Below are 24919 nucleotides of genomic sequence, written 5' to 3' on the forward strand. Positions count from 1 at the left end.
CAGAGCCGTGGAGCTGGAAGGAGGCGCCGTCGGCATCGCCCGAGATGTAGGGCTTCTGGTCAATGTCTCCTGGGAAACAAAGGGCTCAGGTTAAGAGATCCGCTCCAATGAAAGCGCGTTGGCGTTAGCCATTACAGACGTTTGGCAGCAAGCCGCCTGTACTCCAGCACTCACCGATTGCTCTGGAGACCGCGATGGTGCCGTTCACTCTCCAGCACCCCATGAATGCAACGCAGCCCCCCAGAGCCTCAATCCGCTCCTTCTCGTCCTGAAGCAAGAAGGCAATTAGAAGAACGATCTGCTGCAGCTTCGTTTGCCCCAAAAGAATTTTAATTGTGCTTCCTAAGTATTTCGGGACACTACTGTAATGTTAGGAAATGGGGTACCCCCACCCCCAGCCCCGTTTCATTGTTTTATCTCATTGTTTTGATAACCACAAATCTATAAAACAAACAATCTGCTAGCAATCATATGACATGAGTCGTTAAAAGCACCGCTAACCAAGCTTTTCAAATCTATTTTCTTGCCTCCTTTTTAGCATCGGTAATATTATCACTGGGTCCAACTTTGGAATATGCAGATATCTCAAAGTTTAGAAGCTGTTACTACTTCCTGGTACCTTTGTGTATCCTAATTAACTAAAAGAAACACACCACTCTCAGCACAGTAATGGACCATTAAGCCTTTAAGAGCATGCATAGCGATTACTGCTGTGACACTACAGCGTTTCCATTGATCTATGCCCTCGACACACACACACACTGATGGTCTGAGCGGGAGGGCTGGGGAAGGGTTCCCTACCTCACGCTCTGGCTTGTGAGGCTCCATCAGGGAAACGACCTGCCCCTGTCTCACCAGCATGACCTGAGAGTCTCCAAGCCAGGCGATGTGCAGCCAATCCCCGCTGAGCAGAGCAGCCACGCCCGTACTGCCACTGCGCAGCCGCTGAAACACAGAACACAGCACAGCCTTAGTGTTGTGAATAGAGGCCAATGTTACCCACCCTCCCCCCCCTCAAAGTTTTCCAAAATGCAACACTTGTTGTAAGCCAGTGTGAATGCTACAGCGATCACCCTGTAAGAGATCAGGAAGAGCACATGTTGCTATGATGCCAGCACCTCTCTCTTTGCTTTCTGCAGAAACATGTCGTCTGTCTGCCTGAAGGACTTCTTCAGGGCCTCTCCGGGGCTGCTCAGGAGCTCCCCCTGCTGGACAAGGTTGATATGGAGGTGTGTCGCTGCGTACACCGCTGCGTCCACGCCTCCGTGACCGTCAAACACAGCGAAGTACCCTCGCTCCGTCTGGTCCTGAGGGGAGAGGGGACAGGTACGCTCTCACACTGCTCAAATACTGCATGCACGCGGTCAGGGCAAGAACTGGACTGGGGGAAACTGCGGAGGGGGTCTGTGACCACAACAGTTATAAATTCATATTAAAAAAAATATATAAATTAATTTAGCTCAAAACAGAGTCTGGATTTTAACTCCCAAAATATGTACAGAAACAAAGTGAATATGCCAATGAAATGAACTACAAACAGAGCCAGCAAGAGGTGAGGTTTGAGGCACTAACACACACAGGTGAAGCTGTGGAAAATACATATGACTGTGTTCAGAAGAGCAAAAGGGCTCCTGTTAAAAAAACAAAGAGCTACTTTAGGCAGAATTGTGAGGTTTGATGAAATAGTTCACATACAGATCACAGCACACAGCGCCTGATGAATACACACTTCTCCAGGATATTACATAGCTACTGTGCTTCCACTTTCTAATGCTGCAGTCAGGAGCCACACTTGAGACGGTTTGTGTTAATGCATTAGAATGAGAATGCATGTGCTAGTGGAACGGCATTATGGGGTAGGGGCAGCCCTAACTGGGATCAGTGTATTCAGGAAGGGAAAAATCTCAAACAAATAAACCACTGCGGAGCCAGGTCCTTCATCGCGCAGCGCACTGGGGCAGGCTTGGCTAGGTACCTCTAATCCACAGAGCTGGTTGAACTCTGCAATGGCGACGTGCCGGTCCTCCATTTTCCGGCGCGTGTTTCTGATGGCGTGGGCCGAGGTCTGCAAGAAGCGCCGTGCTCCAGGCTGCAGGGGGGGCGGCTCCTCCAGCCAGGTACAGCACAGCTCCAGCAGCCTGTTGAAGAAGAACCGCTGCAGGGGATCGGACTCCAGCACTGGAAAGCAATGCAGGTACATCCACTGAGTGCAATTCAGGGTCCTGAGCAGCCTGCAAGCTCCTGAAATATCCCTTGTTGTGCATCGCTTTAATGAAGTCTACATGATAGGTTGGGTTCTCAAAAGACTGCCGTTGTTAATGACTGCGTTTGTTGTTATTTGGTGCTTTGTAAAAGCTTATATAATTGCAAAATTGCAAGCCTAGAGTGCCTTCATTCAATCATCTGTTTGCTTTTATAAATTCTGCAATAGCAGGTTTAAACAGCAGGTGGCAGCAGACGAGCGGGAGCAGAATGTTCCATTGTGCAGACTGAGGAATGCTGCTTTGAATAACTAATGACACCTTTTAATAGTGTTACACAGCTTCACACAGCGTCTCAATGCACAGGCTTTGAATACCAAATAGGTTTCTGTTCTTCAAATGAAATACAGAACTGAGAATGAAGAGAGGTCCTCACATTGGTTTTTTATTTACGAATCAGTAAATGTCACAATGTAAAGCAAAAGTAACAAAAAAACAACAGTACAGTATCACAGTTGGTTTCAAACAGCATGCTAGTAACCTACATCCCAGCCACTGCCAAAAACAAGACAGGAAGCGGACAAGTGCACCACACCCAGAGCTAAATACAGCTGGGGATGACACGAGTGAAGATTATAACCCTGAAAAAGCTTTGCAAAGCTCAAGATAATTGCTGTACTTATTAGTCACTAGCGTGAGAAGATGGTTGTCGTGCTGCATTTCCACCAGGCAGGCGTGCTGTGGCTCCAATGCAGGCACTTAAAGACGCAGAGATGACACATCCTGAAAGCTGACTGGCCTGTGCAAGAACATCACAACAACTGATGACTGATTTAGGTGTGGACGTCAAAACCTGAAATGCTCATTTCTCAGAACTAGGTTTTTGTCGGTTATGACGTCCTTGCTCCGAGCCAAGCAAAATAAAAAAAGAAGAGAGAAGAGCGGACAGGGTGCACAGTGTTGGGCACCACATGGTGCACAGTGTTGGGCACCACATGGTGCAGAGCTGTGCAGCCAATCTTACCAGACAACACATTCTGCACTAAAATCTTGAGCTGGACAAGACAAGCACTTCCCAAGCCTTCCTCAAAGCACATTACTGGCTGCTCTGCACAATCTGAAACGGGGAACACAGCGTTTTTTTGTTCCGTCATGGAAAAGGGTCTGGGTGAGGTGGAGTCTGAGCTGAAGGGCTAACTATGTTAATTCCCTGAAGCTGTGCCAGTTGTGTGCCCTGTATATATAAACACATGGGCTGCCTGTGCTGGTGCAGAATCTGTGTGGGAAGAGACTGTGCAGCGTTAGCATTACCAGCCAGTCTTGTAACAACCACTGCCTGCGCCATCTCTCTGCAGACTCCAATGCTGTGGGTTTCCAATGTACTTGTTAATCAGCACGTCAGATTGGTGGCATTGAAGCTCCAGCCCTCTGGGAAGCTGTTTTATTACCTGAGCAGAGCCCCAGGGGTTTGAAATTGGATTCTGGTCTGAATTGAGGAGGTAGCTCTGATGAGAACAAATGTTCCCGCCAGCGCCCCGCAATGCAGAAGTGTTAAAGCAGGGACTTACAGACAGCCTCCTCCTCCTCCTCGTCCTGCTTCTTGTGAAAAGCGGAGAGGTCGGACTGCAGGATCTCGCTCACAGCAGCTCTGGTCAGGGCCACGCTGAGGAGCTGGGGAGCGTTTCTGGAAAAGAAAGGGAGAAAACAACATTTCTCACACACCAGTGCCTATTGCTTCCACATCACGATTACCGTCCGCAAACTGAAATTCTCACGCCCAGAGGCTTCCATACAGGTAGGTATATAAAAAAAATACATGACAAATCTTGAGGTGTTTAATACATTTGTACACTACTGAAGATTGAAAACTTGCTTTAGAGATTGAGGAGTCGTCAATGCACAGGAAGGCACATGGAAACGAGAGCACTTTCCTCCCCAAGGCATGGCTTTCATTCCTTCCTGGTTCAAGCAGCCCTTTCATGTTAAACAGGAAGACAGATGGCAGCCAGAGGAAACCAAGGCCAAATGTGAAGCAGCTCCCACTGGGACTGGACATGGCTGGGAGAAGGCATTACAACAGCTGACCCTTTAGAGTATTCTTCATCATCAGCATTAAGTTCATTCAATCTCAGCTGCCCAGTTTGCTCTATCGTAGCTTAGTTTCTTGCAAGGATAAGTGGACCTTCCAAAGGCTAATAATACACTGGCTACAAACTCAATTTACATTTCATTCTCTGTTCACCCAGAATGCAATAAATACAGAAACATTCTAGAATGTAGAAAGAGCACAGGTCTTTCTTATATTTATTTTCACTTTAAAAAAAAACATTGCATTAGTGGCGACAGCCAAGAGAAATCAAAGACGAGTGACGTTTTTATTTTTCTCCCCTGAAACGGTAGAACACCTGCAAGGTACAGCGGAGCTGCAGCTAGGCAGAGTCATGCTCCCACTAGTGGTTCTTATTTGTCTGCTCTAAAGACGTGCCTCTGCCTTCTAACCCAGGGTGCAGAATAAGATTGCACCAATCTGTTTAACGATAGGGGCTCCCGCTGCATGCCTTCCGCTCAGACTGAAGCCGGAGGTGACTGCATTCCTCCCACTCCTCGCTGGGGTTCAGAGTGGCTCTCCTCTCCCACCGAGAGGGTGGAGCACCTGACTGCCATAAACTAAGCAGTGAAAACAAGGAGCTCCACCCAACAATGCACTCAAAGAACCCAGTCTAATTATGGGGGTGGAACACAATAGGAAAGTGGACAGATGGCCAGAGGTCCCCTTTAAAAGGCTGAAATACTAAAGCAAGGTTTGTTTGTTTGTTTGGTTTTTAAGTGAAAGAAATATCGAAGCAATGTGGCCTTTAAAAACATGGGTTTACTGTAGCACATTTTAACATGTTTCCACAAGATCACGATTTCACTGCATTCTACACACGCACCCAAAGCTCTTTTTAGTCGTGGTTTGACCCATAAGTCAAGTTTTTCTGTCTGCTCACACAGCCTGCCACAGCCTGGTTTTTAAAAACGGTTCTAGGCAGATCTTAGGTTACTTAGTCACAGTCTAGGATAGTTTCAGGAATATCACGCTTTGAGAAAAACATTCTGTTAATATCTCCCGAGCTTTATGAGCAGGGGCCCCCAACATCTCCTTATCTGAAGAAGTCCACAGTGTAGGAATGTAATTCCTGCACCCCCCTCTTTCCTTGTCCTGCACATCTCCCAGCTCTGCTAAGTGGCTCTGTCTCATTTCACACAGACTGGGCTCCAATCTCACGGCCGGTCACGCCCTGTCAGTCTGTGCACTGATTAACACTCTCACCACTGTTCAGCTCCTCCACTGCAACCTGGTTATTTACAAACACGTTCCTCATTTACTGTTCTGTTTGTTTAATGCCTGTCCTTCTTGTTTTCAGTTGTTTGCAGGGAGTACCCAGCAGCCAAAGATGAAGTCATGCATGAGCTCCCATTGGCATAATCCTGCTGGTTTAGAGGCTGGGAGAGGAAATGGTTTGGAAAGCAGGAAGGCAGAGAACAATGGCCAAAAAGGAAGTGACTGCAGCATTACGTTATTTTGAATGACCACGTTGCCAAGGCAGGTATTCAGATATTCAGTAGATACAGCACCCTGTTTGAGATACAGGTGTAATTCAAAATATTAGCAGCAGATACATCACCCTGTTTGAGAGACAGGTAAAGCTGAGTGTCATCAGCATAGCAATGAAAATGAACTCTGTGTCTACGAATGATATTTCCCAAAGGTAACATATATACGGAGAACAGGATTGGCCAAGAATTGAACCCTGAGGAACCCCACAAGTTACTTTTGACATAAAAGAGGTCTCTTCCTCGACTTTAACAAACTGAAACCTATTAGAGATAGGATCTGAACCAGGACAAGTTAGTATCTGACAATCCCACTAAATGTTCAAGGCGATTAATTAAGACAGAATGATCAATGGTGTCGAAAGCAGCACTTGGATCCAGTAGAACAAGTACTGATGGCGAGCCAATGTCAGAGGTCAACAACATATCATTTACCACTTGAATCAGTGTCATCTTGGTGCTATGACAAGGCATGAAACCTGATTGAAATTTCTCAGAAATGTTCTGTGCAGCAACAAATCTATTGTAACAACGCTATAAAATGAGTGTACAAAATAGTATTTTTTTTAAACGAATTGTTGCCATTATGTTACTGATTTTATTTTTTCCTAATGGCCTGCAAGTATTTGTATCGCTCACATTGATTGGATCTAGTCCGGTTTGTGAATGAAGATAGAAAGCTGGCAGATTCTTCTGACATTTCATTATATTGTAGCGAGTTATGGGGTTAGTAAAAGAAGTAGAGGACGCCGTTTCTGTTGAACAACAGCATAGCAACAACAAAACTGAACACAGAGAACCTCAGTGCTTACAGCTATATACAGAAAGCAGACCTGATTGAAACCCCTCAGAGTTCCAAATAATAAACCCGTACACAAAATGAAGTTATTTTATCTTGTCAACAAAAAACTGCTGAGCCCCCAGCTGTGCGAGTCTTTCTGTGCAAAAATACAGAAAAAACACAAAAGAGAAAATATTTTCTCACAGAAAACAATAATGATATAAAGACAGTTCAAAAAATAATAATGGTGTTCCAAAAATGAAATATTTTATTTTAACTGCAGCTGGAGCTATTAGCAGCCTGTAGGAGAGCACAAGTCAGCCGACTTAAGCAGCTTGATCACTGGAAGGGGCCAACATGACCTGCCGACTTCACAGGGCACAAGGCCACTGCAGGAAATAACAAGCAACAGTCTTTGTGCCAAAACTGTGTGTAACATGTACATTAATCATTTGATTAATTACAAACATTAAAAAAAAAAAAAAAAAAAAAAAAAAAAAAAAAAAAAAAAATATATATATATAATATATATATATATATATATATATATATATATATATATAATATATCCTATATATAAACGTCATTAGATACGCGAAATATATGCACGTTAGAAATAATTGGTACATGATTATACATCGATTTCCACCTTGTGGTAGACAAGATATTCTACCTTTCGTAATGTAATTACCCAACGTTGTACTTGATAGGGAAACCACTATCGTGACCGCGAGACTAAAAAACTGTTTTAAGAGGAACCACATTAAGGGGTTGCAACAGGGTTACCAGTGGAGAGACTGCCCTGATCTCTTGTCACACTGGTGTATGTAAAGAGTTTGGGCACCCTGAGGCAGAGGAGCTGCTGGTAATGCCGGAGCCAGAGTTGCTGATGCCAGAGACAGTTGCCATCCGAGAGCCAGAAGCGGAGGAGCTGCTGTCACCACCAGAACTAGAGGGAAAGGAGCCACTGCAGCCTCATGTCTAGAGCCAGAAGAGGTTACCGTCCCCAAAACAGTTAAGAAAGTATTCAACAAGACCACTTCAACCACAGCCCTGACCACCATCCCTGTGCCCCAATCCGGCACCTAGAAATCAGCTGCCTCGATCTGATTTATTTTATGTTTCTTATCTTGTATGTGTAACGGAGCATTGTAGTGACGCAGGGAAGTAGCAAACTGATTGATAGATGCTGAAAATCGGTATCTGCTGTCTCACACACACACATTATATATATATATATATATATATATAGATATATATATATATATATATATATCAATATATATTATATATATCATCATATATATAATATGTTATTAAAATATTATAGTATTTTAATTATCATCTGTGGTGCTTGATCAACAAGTAATAATTGAGTGAGTAACTGAGTTTTTTTCATGTGATGTTTACATAAATGTGTGCAAGTTGTTACATCCATAGATTTATGTTAAAATATGTGATGTGCAAGTTGTTACATCCCTAGATTTATTAAAATGACAATTAAAAAAAAAAAAAAGCTCCTTTGGAATTTCTATTATGTTAATATTTTTCAACACAGCATTTACACATTACATTCCTTTATCTTTCTGTATTACTTTACTGCCCTCTAGTGCATCCTGTGGTTGCTGTACATTCAATAACCACCCAGAAATCACAATGTTGAGACTATCTCTAGTATGCCATGATCGAGTTTTCTATTTTTTGAGCAACCATTACAATTGTGGTATTAAGCATGGTCTTCTGTAGAACGCTCATGAAACAATAAAATCAATTCACCTCATCACATTTTAATACAGACGGACACTATTGATCACATCTTTTTGTGTGGAATGCTACAGAACACTTCCAAAGAAACTGAACAAACATGAGTAGATGTTCAAATGCTGTTTGTGTGTGTGTGTGTGTGTGTGTGTGTGTGTGTGTGTGTGTATTTTTCTGGTTAATTCTTAGGTTAAACAGATGATCCCCAGTAGTTATAGCAAAACTATCTTCGTCTTCTAAATTGAACTTCAGTTTGTATATTACTTTACATAATATTTTTTTGAAAACCTATCTTTTATCTAAACATAAGCGTTAACTTGAAAGTCAAAATAAAATGCTCTCCTCAACTTACTACACCAGTTACTCAAATCAGGTTAACAGTTACATTGCACAAGCAGAGGCAGCATACCAGCAGGGGCAGGGGGCGTGGCCCGTGTTTGCCTTTATTTTACAGCAAGATGCTACACTATGTAACACGTTTAAGTAAAAATATATACCATGAGTAAAGAATACATTGTGTAGGCCTTACTTTACCACAGTGAATGAACTACAAAACAAAGGATGGCAAATAGCAGTTCAAGCTAAACGTTGTTTTGTTCATTCCCGAAATAAATAGTACATAAAGTTGACACTGCATTCTATTTATGCTTTTTTCTCTGTCCCATAAGACTCTGACTCGCTCTAAAGCAGCACAATGGTTTTTTGACCCAGGTAACTTTCCATAGATATCACTAAAATTGCATAAATAATCTGGTTTGTTTACTTTTTGCTGTCTGTTGTGTTGATCCTGTGTGTTTTTTTAAACATATATTAACGTCACATATCACACAGAGCCCACACAACTTCTGGTGAGGCGGGAAACAAGTGCAAGGTATTTTTTGTAATTTGTTGCGATATTCTTTCAAATATTCAGGTATTTGTCCCAGCACTATTTACAAGTATTTCAAATTCCTTCAACAAAAGAACACATCAAAATAGACATACAATTAGTACAATACAGTACATCACTAGTGTTCAGGGCAGTGGTTGGTAGCAAAGTGACCCATTTGATGCATCTCTTTACTGTTCGTATTCGTAAGGGTGACTTTTTTAGCAGGCATGAGTGAGTACTCACGCAAAACTGCAAACTCTGTACAAGATCAACCTTATGACATTCATTTGCTCAATAGGTTTGGTTTTAGAAACGAATATAAATCAATATGCTACCCTGGCAAAAACAGGATTACAGTTATTTAAAATTATGTGATACATAACAGTATGTTGCATTTTAGATGCACTAATTAGGTTTCAGACATGAAGGATATGCATATCTAAAACCTGATTAATGTGCACTGCAGTTAAACCTCATCTTAATACATTGCATCAATTATGTTGTAAGGATCTATAAAGAATACTCAAAAGGATCAATTATATTCATTTTAATAATGTATAAAACAATTCAAATGGTCTCCAAGACATTAACATATATAGAGCCTATATTTACAATATATAGCAGGGACCATCGCATAAACAAACAAACAAGTTACTGTCCTACTGAAAGGTTAATTTGATAGATTTTAGCACAATCATTTCTGTACAGAGTTATATTACACAAGTGGAATGCATGACTATGCAAATAAATACGTACACCTTGTATCAATTTCCAACACGGCTTCTGAGAAATAGTCATATAAAAAGAAAATGTCAACAGAATTTATCCTAAGAAATAAAAATAAATTCTGAGTTTTTCAATTCTCTTTGTTCCTTGACAACAGAAATTCTACAAAGATTTGATAATGATTTTATAAAGGCAGACTACTTATGAAACAATCTACGTGTTAAGCCCTCAGTTCATACACTGTTAAGATTCCTAAGAAACACAGTATAACCAAGATAACAACTGTCTCAACCCTTTGGCCTTTCACCTTGTCCATAAAATGTGTGTAACACAAAATTTGAAAGCCTGTCAGACTCATCGATGCCTTGACCCTTCACAGTATTAGTCCATTGCAACAACTTGTGATTATGTTCATCTTATTTGACGGCACATGGAGCCCATTTGTGTTATACAGCTGGTAACTGCAGGGGGGACGGTTCTGGTAGTTTCCGATCTCCAAGCTGCGAGTGATTCCATGGCTTCCTTTGGATTGCTTGGTGCCAGATCATAAATAGCGTACACTGTTGCCAACTGTACACCCCAGGGAACACCTACAAAATAAGACGAAATCTACATAAATGAACACTGCAAGTTAAGAATCTAACAACAAAGCATCAAGTAGCCTTCACGTTTGAGATCATTTGAGATAAGGGTAAAAATAACACACTGCTTTTCAGAATTGGTCATATAACACAACAATGTTCACTCTTTACCAACCATGAATATGTTCCTCATAGCAAAATAACCTCTCTTACAGAACTAGTTTCCCCATTAGTTAATAAATCTAATTTAAAATAATGTGTTGTTTTTTTTTGGTTTTGTTTTCTGTGCATCGGCAATTCAGATTCAAACAGATGGATTGGTAATAAACACTCAGCATGACAGAAGCATTTCCATAAATATCAACCTCTGTCCATAAATAACAGGTATTTATGTAAAATAATGAATAGAAAGTGAATATGCTAACTTTCAGCACTAAGAATTATCTTTCCCAGACATGTATACAAGGTCTGCAGTACTTAAAGAGTTAAACTGAGCATGCAAAATAAAGACTGTTGAGTGAACAATGGCTAGTGGACCGAGTGAGAAAAAGAACAAACTGAACTAAATGGTAAGATATTCTTTTAATTAGAAACTGTAGCTGTAGAATGTTATATAAAATCCCCAGAAAGTGTATATTTAAATAGAATGGAATGGGAAAGTGTTTTATACTAAAGTTTTGGATTTGGGAGCTGTACAATAATTCACGTTACCTTCTGCATTAGCATGTCTGCCAAACGTGTTGATGACTGTTGCAACATTTTTCACAGATTCAACATATCTTTTCTTCAGTCCTAGCTGTCCTAGGCGCCCTAAAAAAAAAAAAAAGATGCAATTTCTATTTAATTATTTATTTGTTCTAAAACAGTAATTCTCAGTGGGCAGGATTTCTGTACTTACCTATTAGCCGCAGGACAGCGGCTACTGTAATATCGGCTGTAAACCCTGCTTGATCTATTCCTTTTCTTTGCTTTACCCATTTGTTCATTATTGGCCAAAGCTCCTTGCTACACAAAAATAAACAAATAAATATAATTGAAACACTTCTGTAAACATGGTAGTCTAAGAAAAGCAAGGCCAACTTTGTCAAAGACCAAAAAGCTGTCTAACAAGGCTGAGCAATACTTGCAGATAATATCCTTAAGGAATAGAAAGAAGACAAGCATTGAATTGACAACAAAATTGGCAGAAGGCACAGGTGTAGTTGTAGATCAAATCAACAGTACGAAGGTCACTCTTGAAATCAGGACTTAAAGGATGTGTTGCATTAAGAATATCTCTGTTAAGAAAGGGAACATGGCTAAAAGGCTAAAATATGCACAAGAACACAGAAATTGGACTATGGAACAATGGTCAAAGGTGATTTGGACTGTTGATGGATTCTGTTGTCAATTCTGTTGTCAATTCAACGCTTGTTTATTTTATATTAAAATACAACAAATCCTATACATACCAATCACTGTCAGTCTCATAGGCAAACAGCACACACTAAAATATTTTTTATCCATCTTATTCCAGTGATTGGCATTTAGGTACCAAACGCTATTTGCATGCTGCATTAAGCACTGCATTTTATCTGTGTAATTACTTACACTATTATTAATGTACTTTTAAAACATAAAAACAGATATCAAAATAATTCTAAAAGGCATGTGCACACTTTAGATTTCACCTACAGTAGCCTTATCAAAATAATGCAAAATGCAGCATGACATCATACTTAATACTTCGAGGTGTTGCAGCTACAAATTCAATTACTTCCGGATTGGCTAGAAAATCTGGGAGCAGTGAAGTATACAAATATTTCAGTTTTGACATGGCTGATGATGGAATAGTAAAACAATATAAACAGCCCTTGTTTTTCTCCGTGGATATTGTGAAGCAAAGCACCACTAAGTTAAAGTAAGTTATTGTTTTTCATATGTAAATATCTGTTAACGTCTATATATGTTTGATATTGCAATTGTGTTATTATATTTCTGTGTTTTGGAAGACTTCAATATTATCGATCTTAAAATACCTGCATGGTATCAATATAGTTTTCATATAGTTGCCCACCACTAATATACATACACACACACTAGATGAACATGTAAACACATTTATCTATATGCGTTTTATCTATATGCACCCGTGTGCATCCAACATATACACACAGAAGACAGAATGTACACAGTAGAATGCCCACCATCTTTAACCAGCACGTCCACCTAGTGACTATTCTGACCTCTAGTAATGCCTGCATCTGAAATACTAGCCTCTTCCAGCAACCAATGATTCGTTAGTTTCATGTAATGGACAGATTTACCATATTAAATTGTCATGTGTCCACTTCCACTGAAGCTGGGAACACAAAAGTTCTGTTGCAAATATATGCTCCCACACAAAAGGGCACAGGTCCTCTCCACATTTGTCGTGAGGCTGGAATTTCATACGGACGCCCGTTTTTAGAGCAACAAGTGTACCAGTAATCAACTTTTCTACATCACAGGGAGCGTTCTGGAAAAAAAGTTAAACATGGTTTGTTCAGTGACATGTTTGGAAAGATTATACTCTCATGTTAGATAACATAAAGTTTGACTCATAAGAACAAATAACAGGTGATATGAAGCTATTAATCATCTTTATACAGCAGTAGGATAACAATCAGCTTCCTCTCTAGGGTTGTATCAGCATGCATTTATGATTGTTTTAAGTATGCATTGTATTTTAACATACTAAAGTGTACAATATTACATATATATTGCTAAGTGAATTGTGAGCTATGGCTTGGAGATTGTAAAATAGAATAAAAGCTAATCAAATACCTTCTCCCAGCCCAGATAGGCACTGAGACACTTCAGAACTTGTCCTTTAGCACGTTGCCTGGTAACAGCCTGCATTGCCTTATTAATTAGCCCTGGCAAGGAGAACAAACTGTACCAAGTACTTGCAATAAATAAAGTGAGCTTGTCAGACTCTGGAAAATCTGCATTAAAAAAAGAAAAATGTTATGTTACTACTGTAACATTCATTTCTCATATCCATAAAACCTTCACACACATGTGTATGTCATGTAAAAAGTATTGACTAGATGTTTACAAACAAACATTGCTAAAACAACCAAATGCAATGCTTTTCTATGAACAAAATTAAAGCTTCAAACTTAAGCAATGTCACCATATGGATTTTGTATAAAATGCATAGCCCATACAAGATTCTCAAGGTATGGTACCAAATTACGACTTTTCACCATTATCAGCTTAGTAAATAAAACTATGGTATCCTACCAACACGTGGTCAGCTTACTCTATTTGTAGTGCAAATGTGCATGCACTACTATTGAATACTACTAAAATGATCTAACCACTGAAGTTGCTTGCACCCGGCAAATCCTCTAAATGTAAATAAAATAAAACTATGGTATCCTACCAACACATGGTCAGCTTACACTATATAGTTCATTGATATTTGAATAATTCACCTATAACATTACCTTCTTTTAGAATACTGTATGAAAAAAGGCGGGCTCTTTCCAAGTCTCCGTTCTGCCGACAAATTCCAACATAAACTCTACAGAGGGCCTGACGGTATAAACTCTTCATACTCTTTTTTTCAGTCTTCAGTTTTGCAAGAATGGCAACCAGTAAACAATCTGCAAGCTGCTGTAGGAAAAATAAATACATAAATAAATAATAATTACAAATCCTTACCACAGGAATGCCATTTTCATCCTACACCATTAGTGACAATGTTATAGTCGGGGGTTACAGATTTGTCTAACTCCGGTATACTGAAACCAGAACCCATTTTCACTAAATGCCAAACCGTGTCTTACGACTTTAGTAACATTAACGGCGTGTTTTCCTTTTACAAATAAATATGGACAGGAGTGTTTTATGGTTTATGCCACTTTGTGATTCTGTATCAATTACAGCAATTTTGCTTCTGTAAATCATTTAAAACCAAACTGTTTTGTGATTGTTGTACAGTCTATTGTTTTTTGATCAACAAGTATTCTGCCGCAACTCTCCAACACATATCTAAACAGAGCAGAAACACAAATACAAGGTTTCCTCCCTTCTACTCATTTGCTCCTTGTAGTGGGTTCGGCTGCATGGTTGATTTTTTTGCTTTTTACCTGCGATGCTGCAGCTTACTCTGTGTCTAGGCATCACAATGACAAAAAAATATATAATAATACATTTTTAAAAAGTTTCGCTTTGTTACAATGTAAAGAAAAAAAAAAATTCTTGTAATACAATATGCTATGCAGTGTTTGTGGTTCAAATGTTTTTTTGTTTTTTTTTTGGAACAATGATAATCGCTCACCTTGTTTACTACACAGAACTCATGGATGACCTCCTTCTCTTCATCTCTCAGTACTGGTACCTGAGAAATGTTTCCAACTTGGACATGGCTATGAATAACAGGCATCAAATCTAAACAGCAATTTGCAATTTTTTCAAATGCCTTGGAAATGGCCTCTTCAGTAGGATTAATTTGTGATTTTAGCATTTCTGATGATTTAATATCAACTGGTTGTTCTAAACTCCCATGCAAATATTTAGCTCTGGAATCCTCCAGAGATGCAACAGGCAAATTCACCTTTTCTGCTACTGGTGAATCGTTATCTAAACGAAGCTTTTTGGAACTTTTTGGTAAATGTAGGTTTACTCCTGGTCTTTTCCAGACTCTATCAACCAATCCCATAGGCCTTAATCTCTCTGTCGGTTGTCCAAAACAGCTGTTTTCTGCTTCACAAGCTTTTCCAGTTTTGGTGAAAGCTGTTGAAGAATTGATGGCTTTAAAACCAGAGATCTGATTGACTGGTCCTGGCATATTGCTCCCAACTCCAAATGCACATCTGTTCAGCTGAATGTTTCCTTTGAGAATATTGAGAGTCCTTGCACGAGCTGAAAGATCTGGGTACATGGTGTCAAGGATTCTAACAGAGTTTTCTTGGGGCATACCAGGGGAGGAGTTGATTGCAGGAATTGCTGATGGAGGCAGTCTACCAGGAACGGGGACAGCGTGCCTAGGGGTGGCTGCACAGAACTGCAATGGGGAAGTTTGGACCTTTCTATTTTTGGTTATATCTGATGGGGATGGGGTGGCCCGTAATGGAGATTTGCTCTTGGGTCCATCAGACAGTGGTGACATGAGTGTTATTGGCATTTCTCGCAGTGGAGAGACCAAATTCTCCATAAGGGAAGGGAAAGATGACCTACTGCACATGGACATGGAAGGAGAGGTGCTTTTTAGAAATCTTGGTGGGGTGGCTATAAGCGGTGGCAGTAGTGGACGGAGAGGTGGTCCCATCTCTGTCCTAACTTTGCTTATTGAGTCTGGGGAATGCTTTGATGAGGTTGGGGTGTCAGTAGTATCGACAGGAAGGGCAGTCTGGCTTGGTTCTTTCTCTTTTTGCCTGGCCTTTGTACTATTCTGCACTGTAGCTGGATGTTGCCATCTGTGACTAGGTACAGTCGCTGCTTCTTTAGTCTCAGTTGTGGGTGCAACTGGGGGGGATACCCTATTATTTGTATTACAATCTTTTGTGCTTATATTTTCTGAATCTGAATCTTCACTCAATATTATCCCTAATGATTCACACAAAAGGCTTTCATCTGATGCATTATCACTGTGCTGGGAATCTGGCTCCGCTGTTAACACACAATCTAAACTAGTCACTTGTATATTGCACTCCGCCCCGTTAACTTCTATATTATTTTTACAGATTTCCATGTTTTCCTCTGGCTTATTCTTATATGCTATTTCATCCTGTTCTAATTCAGAATTTTCAATGGTTGCAGTTTCTGAAGTACTTCTATCTGAATGTTTGTTTAAGGAAGTATCTGTTGTGGTAAGATCTTTGCTGTCTATTTTTACTTTCAATGCTTCACACAGATCAATATTTGGAATTTCCTCTTCAGTCATTTCAAGTGCCTTATTGTCATTCATACTCATCTTATTATCTACTGGTGTTTGCACATCTATGAGGACCTCTGGCACACACCCTTTGGAGTTGCATAAATTGGTCCCCTTTTCATCCAAACCAGAGCTTTCATTACCCTTGTTCTTGGTTTTCTTGACCTTTCTCTGCAGCATAAAACTCTCTTGATCATCCTCAGATTCTTCTCGCGTCATAGGACAAGCCTTGCGGCAAAGTCTTTCTTCCAACATAATGATGTCACTGGATGTCTCTTCAACGGAAGATTCCACATCAGTGGTAAAGTGATCATCACTTTTTGTAAACAAGGTTGACTCTAAGATGTAACTGGTGGGTTTCTCTGTTATTATTCTGTCAGCTCCATTGGGATTTGTTGAATAAGCATTTGGGGTTAAATTTGATTTTTGTAATAAGCTAAAGGAAGTTTCAGTTCTTTTTATCTCTACTTCTCTTGCACATCTCACCTCATCTTCGTTACATGCTGAGCTGTTAATGGATGATGTATTCTCTTTTACTGGATCAGTTCTATCAGTGTTGGGTTTGTAACAAGTTCCTGTTAACTGGACTTTTTGTAAGCCAGAGCAAGTGTCTGCCACGGTTAACATCTCTGACTTGGCCAAGTGCTCTGTTTCATCTTCAGCACATCTTGTGTTGTTGTTTGTGTATTCAATCGCGGTTGTTGGATCAGCTTCATCATGGTTTGGTTTGTCAGTAGTTCCTGTTAAATTAGCTTTGCGTGAGACAGAACCATTTACAGCCACAGTTTCAACCTCAGTTGCCTTTGTGAGCAGTGCTTCGTCTTCAGTAAATTCTGAACTGTTATGTGAGAGTTCATTCTCTTTTGCTAAATCTACTCCATCAGAAATGTTTACACACGCAGTTACCTTTAAGTTAGGCTTTTGTGAGACAGTAAAAGTTTTAGTCATGCCTACGATCTCGGTTTCTGTTGAGCGCACCACTTCATTTTTAGTACATCCTCTACTGCAACTCAACTCACCTGTCCAAGAAATCTCTTGTTTCTGAAAACACCTAACAGAAGCTTCATTCACAGTCTCTGTATTGGTAGTGCCACTGCTTTGTGAATGCTGAGGTTGTCTGATCTCAGATTCTTTAGTTTCCAGGAAGGTTGAAGAAACTTTTGCAGAAGAACCTTGGGCTTCTTTTCCCCCTGGACTTAAATCACCTTTTGTAGGAGAATCCACAACTAGCATATTCTGATCATCACTAGCCACTGGAGAAGGGCTTTTTATGTTATTTTCTATTATATCCTCAAAGTGGCTTAATGTTGCACTATCTGCTGAGGAATTTATTAAACGTTCTTTAATAGCTTCAGTATCCTTTTCCGTTTCTTTTTGCATTACTTTCTCTACCTCCATATATTCTGTTCCTGAGCTTTCAGGCTCTTGTAGGGATTGTATTTTTTTCAGTTGTTCAGAATCTGATTTTAGAACACTTGTGTTTCCTTCATCAGATGCCAAAGAATTTAAAACACAGTCTTCCAAGGCCTCAACCTTCACACTGCTGTGTTGAGAGGTTTCTTTTTGTAAATGATCTACCAATGTGTCATTTTCTTTAGCGTCAATCGATGAATTAAAGCAGTCACTATTTTCACCAATTTGCAAACTGTCACTCTGAACATCAGTGGACTCCTCTGGGAAAGACGGGTTGCTTTCCCTCATTTCTTGGTCTAAAATTGCCTTGTCGTCACATTCTGTCTCTGTAAGTATACAGGGTGAGGGTCTGTGAAATAACAGAGCAGTGGATGAAGTGTTGTTAGAAAACCCAACTAAAGGAAGATCCACGGTCGGAGCCAAGCTTGGTTCATTGTGGGATTCAGGGTTTTTACTGGGTTTGTCACCTTCACATAGTTTATTTAACTCATTGCTGTTGAATTTTACTTCCTCTTCTTCCTCCTCCTCACTTAAATATACTGCATTGCCAATTAAAGTATCCTGAAAAATAAATTATTTCTGTAAAACACAAAGTAGTTACCAATATATTCAAATTCTAAAAGGCAAGGGCACATTTTATATTTCACCTACAATAGCCTTATCTAAAGCAAAGGAACAATAAATAAAACCTAAAATAAGCCAAATGAATCATATTTTAAAATAGAATGCCACGTCAACAGAATATACAGTACTTTCTAAAACAATTGGTAACACTTTAAAATTAACTCATCTATCAATAACATGTTATTGTATTCTATTTCTAAATATCACCAAAAAATTTGGTTTAAAATGAATTTTCCAGTCTATACTTCATGATAAATACATGCAATTCAGCATGCCTACCTGATTACGAGGTAATGAAAAATGCACAGGAGACAGGAGTGGTGGCAGAGGTTTGAACCAGTCGAGTATTTCATCAAGGTTTTGCCCAGGTGCTGGACTTTGTCCCTTTTGTTCATCTCCAGAAACATGCAAAAAGTCATTATGCAAGTATCTTTGTCCCGTTTCCTTATTTAAGATGGGATCTTCATTAAAGTGATCTCTCTCTCTGCTACTGCTTTCAGTCATTTGTGTGTGCTTAATTCTTGTGTGTTTTGTGTTGAGCTGCACTTCAGGTCCTGCTAGATTATGTAGCTGAATAGAAGCTGCCAGATCATTTACGGGAATGGCCAAGTGATTGTAAAACCGCATTTCTTTCAACGGCCTACTGAGAAAGGGTGCATTCTTGCAATGTTGCTGGTCTTTCAATGGGCTACCAGGAAATGATGCTAGATTGCAATGTTGCTGGTCTTTCAATGGGCTACCAGGAAATGATGCTAGATTGCAATGTTGCTGGTCTTTCAATGGGCTACCAGGAAATGATGCTAGATTGCAATGTTGCTGGTCTTTCAATGGGCTACCAGGAAATGATGCTAGATTGCAATGCTGATGGTCTTTCAAAGGACTACTGAGAAAGGGCGATTTCTTCAAATGGAGATGGTTTTTCAATGGGCTACCAGGAAAAAGTGTCTGCATGGAATGCTGCGAGTCTCTGGTTCTTCTGCAATGCATTCCAGTCTCCTCTGCAAAGGAATCAGTAAAAAAAAAAAAGAAAAAAAAAAGAAAAAAGAAGTTTAATACCAATGGTCTGTTTAATGCACAATCAATCTTGCAACATCACTACTTTACTTACATAGTTTTCTTGCATAGCTGTTGTCCCACTGAAGATGTATTTGTATTTATCTTTTTTTTTATGTTCCCTGATTAATCTCAGTTAAGATGAACTACCAGTTTAAAATTTCATTATGACTATCTATCTCCATTATTTTGCATTCAAAGAGCCTTAGAACCATACTATATTAATATTATTTTTCTAAAAGTTTATAAATGTACATATGTTCGTTAATCTAATTTTGATTTGTTATTTCAAATGTTACTACTTGAACAATAGAAAGCATCATGTACTTTAGATCAAATGTTGCAAATGAGACTTGATTTTAAGTGGTCTTGTATACACCTGTTTCTTGCTTTCCAACAGTTGTGTACAAGTTATAAATAGAAATAAAATGGCATAGATTCCTAACAGTGTACAACAGAAAGGAGTATTGCTGCTATGTTGCAGGTACAAGATGCAGGATTAGTTTACCAGAAAAGTGCTGAATTTCCTTCCTCTGTGAAACCTGGGCTGAGGGTTCTATACACATCCAAAGCTCTTCCAGAAGCAGCTTGATTTTAGCTACAGAAGAAAAACGAAAAAAAAAAAAACAAGATGAGTACATTACAAAGCTGAATACTAGGACATTCCATGTATTCAGAAAGCTGGACTAATGTGTGGAATGTCCAAGCCTGCGATGAGGGGAAAATAAATAAATATACAACTATGATCTAACCACAATGTGAACACCTGGCTAGGAATATCCACATCACATTACTGTTGTCACAAAATGATACACTCTCACATCCACAGGCTTACCTTTAAAAAATGCAGTAAAAGTACATTTTCTAACAAGGTGTAGCAGTGGTGAACAAGCATTCATAAGGTTTACAAAACAGTCACTCAGAACCAAAACCTCTCCTGATCACCCCTGCAATACCAAACCCACTTAATGACGTTGTACATTTGCATGGAATGCAAATAGGGCATTCGATTTCAGATGAACATATTTGAAGTGCAAGGTCTGCCCCCCCCCCCCCCCACCACCACCACCACAAAACAAAACAAAAAAAAGACTGAAGTGGTGATTCGCAAACACCAGGAATAGGACAGAGAAAAAAAGAAGTGCACTTTTCAAGTAACCTGGCTTTCACAATTTGACTGGCTGCAGTATATGACTTCAGAAAATAAGATGTACTGCAAGGTTTGCGTCCAGTGGCACATTTGTGACTGGGTCGTCTACTTTTAAGATAGAGTTGATTGAAGTGCATGAAAAATCAAGTAGTCATCATAACTGTGTGAAACTGATGAAGGCAAAGACAATGCACATCAAAAGTGGAACAATTACTACACAACACAAACACCTTTGTGATTTTAAAGCTCAAATTGTTTTTCGAACAGCTCACGCCACTGCAAAACATGCACAACCAAATTCTGATTTTGAATGGATATGTGGCAAAAGGATTCAATGTGTGGAAAACCTATACAAATGCAAACAGGCACAGGAGTTTACAAACACTAGTGTGAGGACCCAGCGTCAAGCCCAGTTAACCAGAATGGCAACTAAAAAGTATTTGCCGGTTATCTCAGACAGTTCTACAGATAGCTCCACTACTGAGGCAGAGCTATGCTACGTGAAGTTGTCCTCAGACTTAGTTGGAGTTCGGAATGTGTGGAAGGCTAATGCAGAAAACATCACAGAAGCAATTTGCAATCTGCTTACAGAAAACCATGGAGAATCACAGAGAAACAAGTTGGTGGCTGTGGGTACAGACGGTGCTGCCCTCATGTTGGAAGCCAAAAGTGGTGCTGTGAAAAGAATGACATACAAAACCAGCCGTCCTTTCCTGTTTGCAGTTCACTGTTCAGCACACAGATTAGAACTTGCTTTTAAAGTTGCATGCAAACAGGTCAGCCTTCATAGCAGACATTCTATCAGAACAGTCCTTTGAAAAGACCCAATCTGAAGGAATCTGACAAGGCAGCTATCAAACAGTCCTTATACCCACTTGGGTTGGAGGGACATGCTGGCTTCCTCACTTTCAGAAGGCACTGAATAATGTCCTGACTGGACATGTTTCCATCACAGAGCACTTAACACAGGTATACAATACTGTCCCTGCAATGTTACATTACTTTACCTATTTACATTTCAATCACACCCATTTTACTGTATTAGAAACTAATAAGTTTATATCAGGACTAGTAAGTTTTAAAAGGTACTAGTCCAATTTTGTTTGTTTCAAACCCTGCAGTTAGATGCAGGGTGAATTCACAGTACATGCTCCTGGGATTTAAAACAGAATTATAAATTGTGGTGAAATGTAACAAAAATGCCTCGACACACAAAACCCCCAGAAGAATGTGCCCGTGACCAGAATGATTTTGTAGTGCAAGACAGCAAAGGAAAGAAGGTACAAGTTTGCAAGTATTGTCAAGTTACTATACATATTGTGGCAGAAAAAAAGAAGGCCAAGAATTTTGGAAAGTAACTTAAAATGATAATTTCATAAAGCATATAAAAAAACAACCCCACCCCCCCCCACCCCAAAAAAAAAAAAAAAATTAAACACCACAAAAAACGAAGACCTAAAGATAAGCCACAATAGTGCTATATAAGAACTTTAAAATATACTTACTTTTATCAATTTTTGTTTCCTCTGTTGCATTCTTTTGAGTCCATGCATGTTTTAATACTGCAAAAGAAAAGTGACTGAATTTCAGTTCAATACATAAAGTTTGACATTCATGAAACTGTTCAAGACCGTTTCTGTAACAAGTCTATAACCGTTTCATGAATACATGTTTTTTTGACTAATGTATATATACACACACACACACACATATATATATATATATATATATATATAATATATATATATATATATATATATATATATATATATATACATATACATGGCGCACACACACACACACACACTGAAGTAAACTAAAAATGTACAGTTTACATTTACTGAGACTGTTGAAAACAGGGACTAAATCACACAATGAGAAAGTAAACAATGTGAAAATGTGTAAACTCTTAATTCAAACATGACAAATAAAATGAACTAATTTAGTTAAAGATATCAGGAGATTAGTTTAGTGAATGGTTAAATGCAGCAGTTAACAGTTATAATTACCTTTCTGTTGATTTAGTTTCTCAGTTTTTTCAAGATGTTTCTGTAAAACAAAATATATTTCAGTTACTTGAAGTGTTTGTGGTCCTTTAAAACCTTCCCCAACTACAATTCACCACTAACTTAACTATGAAGAGGGAGGGTGTGGGACCTTGTCTTTACTCAGCGTTCCAACAGCTTTATATTATCAAAGAAGTTATGTTTTTGCAGATATTCAAATTAAAGCTACTACAGACATCTGCAGACATTTTTGCATCCATCAACTTGATGCCTTCATTCAAAACTAAATCATTATCATTCATTATTTTATTGATTTGACAACTAAAGAACTTACCTGTATCCTCTTCAAATCTTTCTCCAATATATTTTTCTCAGTTTTCAACTTTTTGATGTCTTGGCTCTGCTTGGTTGTTGTTTCTTGTTAAAATCAAACAAAGGAAGAAAATTAAAATTTATATTTAAAAAAAAAAAAAAAAGTAAAAAATCAACAAGACTACAACAACTGGTCGTGATAGCAGCAAAGTCTTCATGTATGTCAGTGCATGCGTGTAATCATGCAAAATAAACCTGGTTATATATCCTTATTAGTTACAATTGAGGATGTGAAATTCAAAGCAAAAACTCACAACTCTTTAAACTGTATAAGGTTTACATGCATTAAGTTCTCGGTTGTTCATACAACTTGGAAAGTTTATTGGGAAAAGTCAATTCATTACTCATAACTAACCTTTACTCTTTACTCTAACTCTACTTATAAGCTTGTCAGGCTTTTTAGAATCTACAAATGAATGCCACCATTTGTAAATAAACTCAAAATAGTACAGCATGCAAACCCACAAAATAAATAAATACATTTAAAAAAAAAGTAAAATAAATTGATTATGTACGCAGCTATTAGAAACATTATACTGACCTTCAAGCTTTTTCACTTGCGCTTCGAGCTTCTTATTCCTAAGTTTGGAAAACAGACAAGATGTTATAAAAAGCTTACAAAGTAAAGTACGATAAAAAAATGAAACTTTGAATGAAGCGAATCTTACGCAGCCTCAGTTTTATTATTCTGCTGGTTTAGGCTTTCAATTTCCAGATACGTCTGTTGGTAGACCTTTATGGAGCTCTATGTGGGAACAAAAATACACATGAGAGACAAAAATATATTACCCTAGAAACTAAGAGGTGGGATCTCTCTGCTATGCATTTTTGTATCGATTCTAAATCTTGTTCACAGTATCAGCTGTCAAAGGACAGATTGACTGATTGATTTAAACTCAAAACAGTACAGAACTTTTTTTTAAACAGCATCTTAACAAGGAAAGACCAAAGCAGGGTCATATAATAGCTATAAATAGCCCAATAATACCTGGGTCTCTCTTTTTATTAATGCTTTCACTACTGAGATGTACCTGTGCTGGCTTTGCGGGCACAAAGATAATAAACTAAACAAAGGCGTCACCCAAGTTGTACAAGAACAGAATTCCATTGAATAGATGCATATACCCTTTTTTCTTCAAGCTCAGATTTCATGGCTTCTATTTCCTCAATTTGTTTCTCATTTTGTTTCTCAAGTGGAGTACATTTTAAGAGAAGTTCATCCAGTTGATGATGGAGTGTGCTGGACTCCCTGGAGAGAAAAAGGAGGATACGTTCTATTTATGCATTTTCAGTGGCAATAAGCAGCAGGCTGAATTATTTAACTCCATAACAGAAAAACACCAATAGTGCCTTCGTGCAATCGGCATGTTGGAGGCTGCACTAGGGTAGTGTACTGTGGCCCGGTGAGACGGCATAACCAGACACACTCTTTCAACGACAGGCCACGAACTGGGAGACGTGTCGCTTCTAGGGCTCGGAGACCACTGAACAGGTAGATGCTTATCCAGGCACCACAAGAGGAATGGGCCTGGATTCCACAAGACAACATCCGAAAACTGGTGCAAAGCATGCGTCACAGATGTACTGCTTGTATTGCTTCCAACGGTGGCCACACACTCTACTAGCCTGTGACACTCATAGTATCCCCCCATAACTTTGTCAATTGTTAATCAGTACAATAAAAGCAATCATTGCACCTGTTCTAAAAGTTTCTTTTGAGATATATATATATATATATATATATATATATATATATAATATTATATATAGATTGCTTATATAATATATATAATATAGGTCTTACCGTTTCAACCTTCTGAAGCTGTAATAATTTGTTAAGGAAAGAACTAGCAAATAATTAGAATACAACTAGTTAAA

At 38.9% G+C, this 24919-nt stretch overlaps 2 protein-coding genes across 5 annotated transcripts in view; both read right to left on the bottom strand.

Annotated features, from left to right (window-relative positions):
- LOC121308024 (protein phosphatase 1F-like) overlaps positions 1-4644 on the bottom strand; it is a 4990-nt gene extending 346 nt beyond the window's left edge. The window contains exons 1-7 of the mRNA XM_041240333.1: positions 4618-4644; positions 3770-3929; positions 1976-2178; positions 1119-1307; positions 802-945; positions 175-268; positions 7-69 (exon numbers count right to left, since the gene is read on the bottom strand). Of these exons, the coding sequence (XP_041096267.1) occupies positions 7-69; positions 175-268; positions 802-945; positions 1119-1307; positions 1976-2178; positions 3770-3929; positions 4618-4644 (880 nt within the window). The remainder of the gene's footprint in view (positions 1-6; positions 70-174; positions 269-801; positions 946-1118; positions 1308-1975; positions 2179-3769; positions 3930-4617) is intronic.
- Positions 4645-9200: 4556 nt separating this feature from the next.
- On the bottom strand, positions 9201-24319 carry LOC121312858 (little elongation complex subunit 1-like). 4 transcript variants are annotated; one of them, XM_041244709.1, is made up of 15 exons: positions 24167-24311; positions 23710-23786; positions 23583-23620; positions 23004-23086; positions 22673-22712; positions 22169-22225; positions 20022-20111; positions 18740-19458; positions 14828-18397; positions 13992-14157; positions 13324-13484; positions 12825-13015; positions 11417-11523; positions 11230-11328; positions 9201-10527 (listed from the first exon to the last, which is right to left on the bottom strand). In XM_041244709.1, exons 1-15 carry the CDS (start codon positions 24191-24193, stop codon positions 10349-10351), a joined length of 5604 nt encoding a protein of 1867 aa, XP_041100643.1. In that variant the 5' UTR covers positions 24194-24311; the 3' UTR covers positions 9201-10348. The 4 variants fall into 4 exon arrangements, with proteins under 4 accessions (XP_041100643.1, XP_041100642.1, XP_041100645.1 ...); XM_041244708.1 differs by having other exon boundaries at positions 13992-14160; XM_041244710.1 differs by lacking the exons at positions 9201-10527; positions 11230-11328; positions 11417-11523; positions 12825-13015; positions 13324-13484 and having other exon boundaries at positions 14018-14160; positions 17443-18397; positions 24167-24319.
- Between the last annotated feature and the right edge of the window lie 600 nt (positions 24320-24919).

Source organism: Polyodon spathula, chromosome 3 (genome assembly GCF_017654505.1).
Source record: "Polyodon spathula isolate WHYD16114869_AA chromosome 3, ASM1765450v1, whole genome shotgun sequence".
NCBI lineage: Eukaryota > Metazoa > Chordata > Actinopteri > Acipenseriformes > Polyodontidae > Polyodon > Polyodon spathula.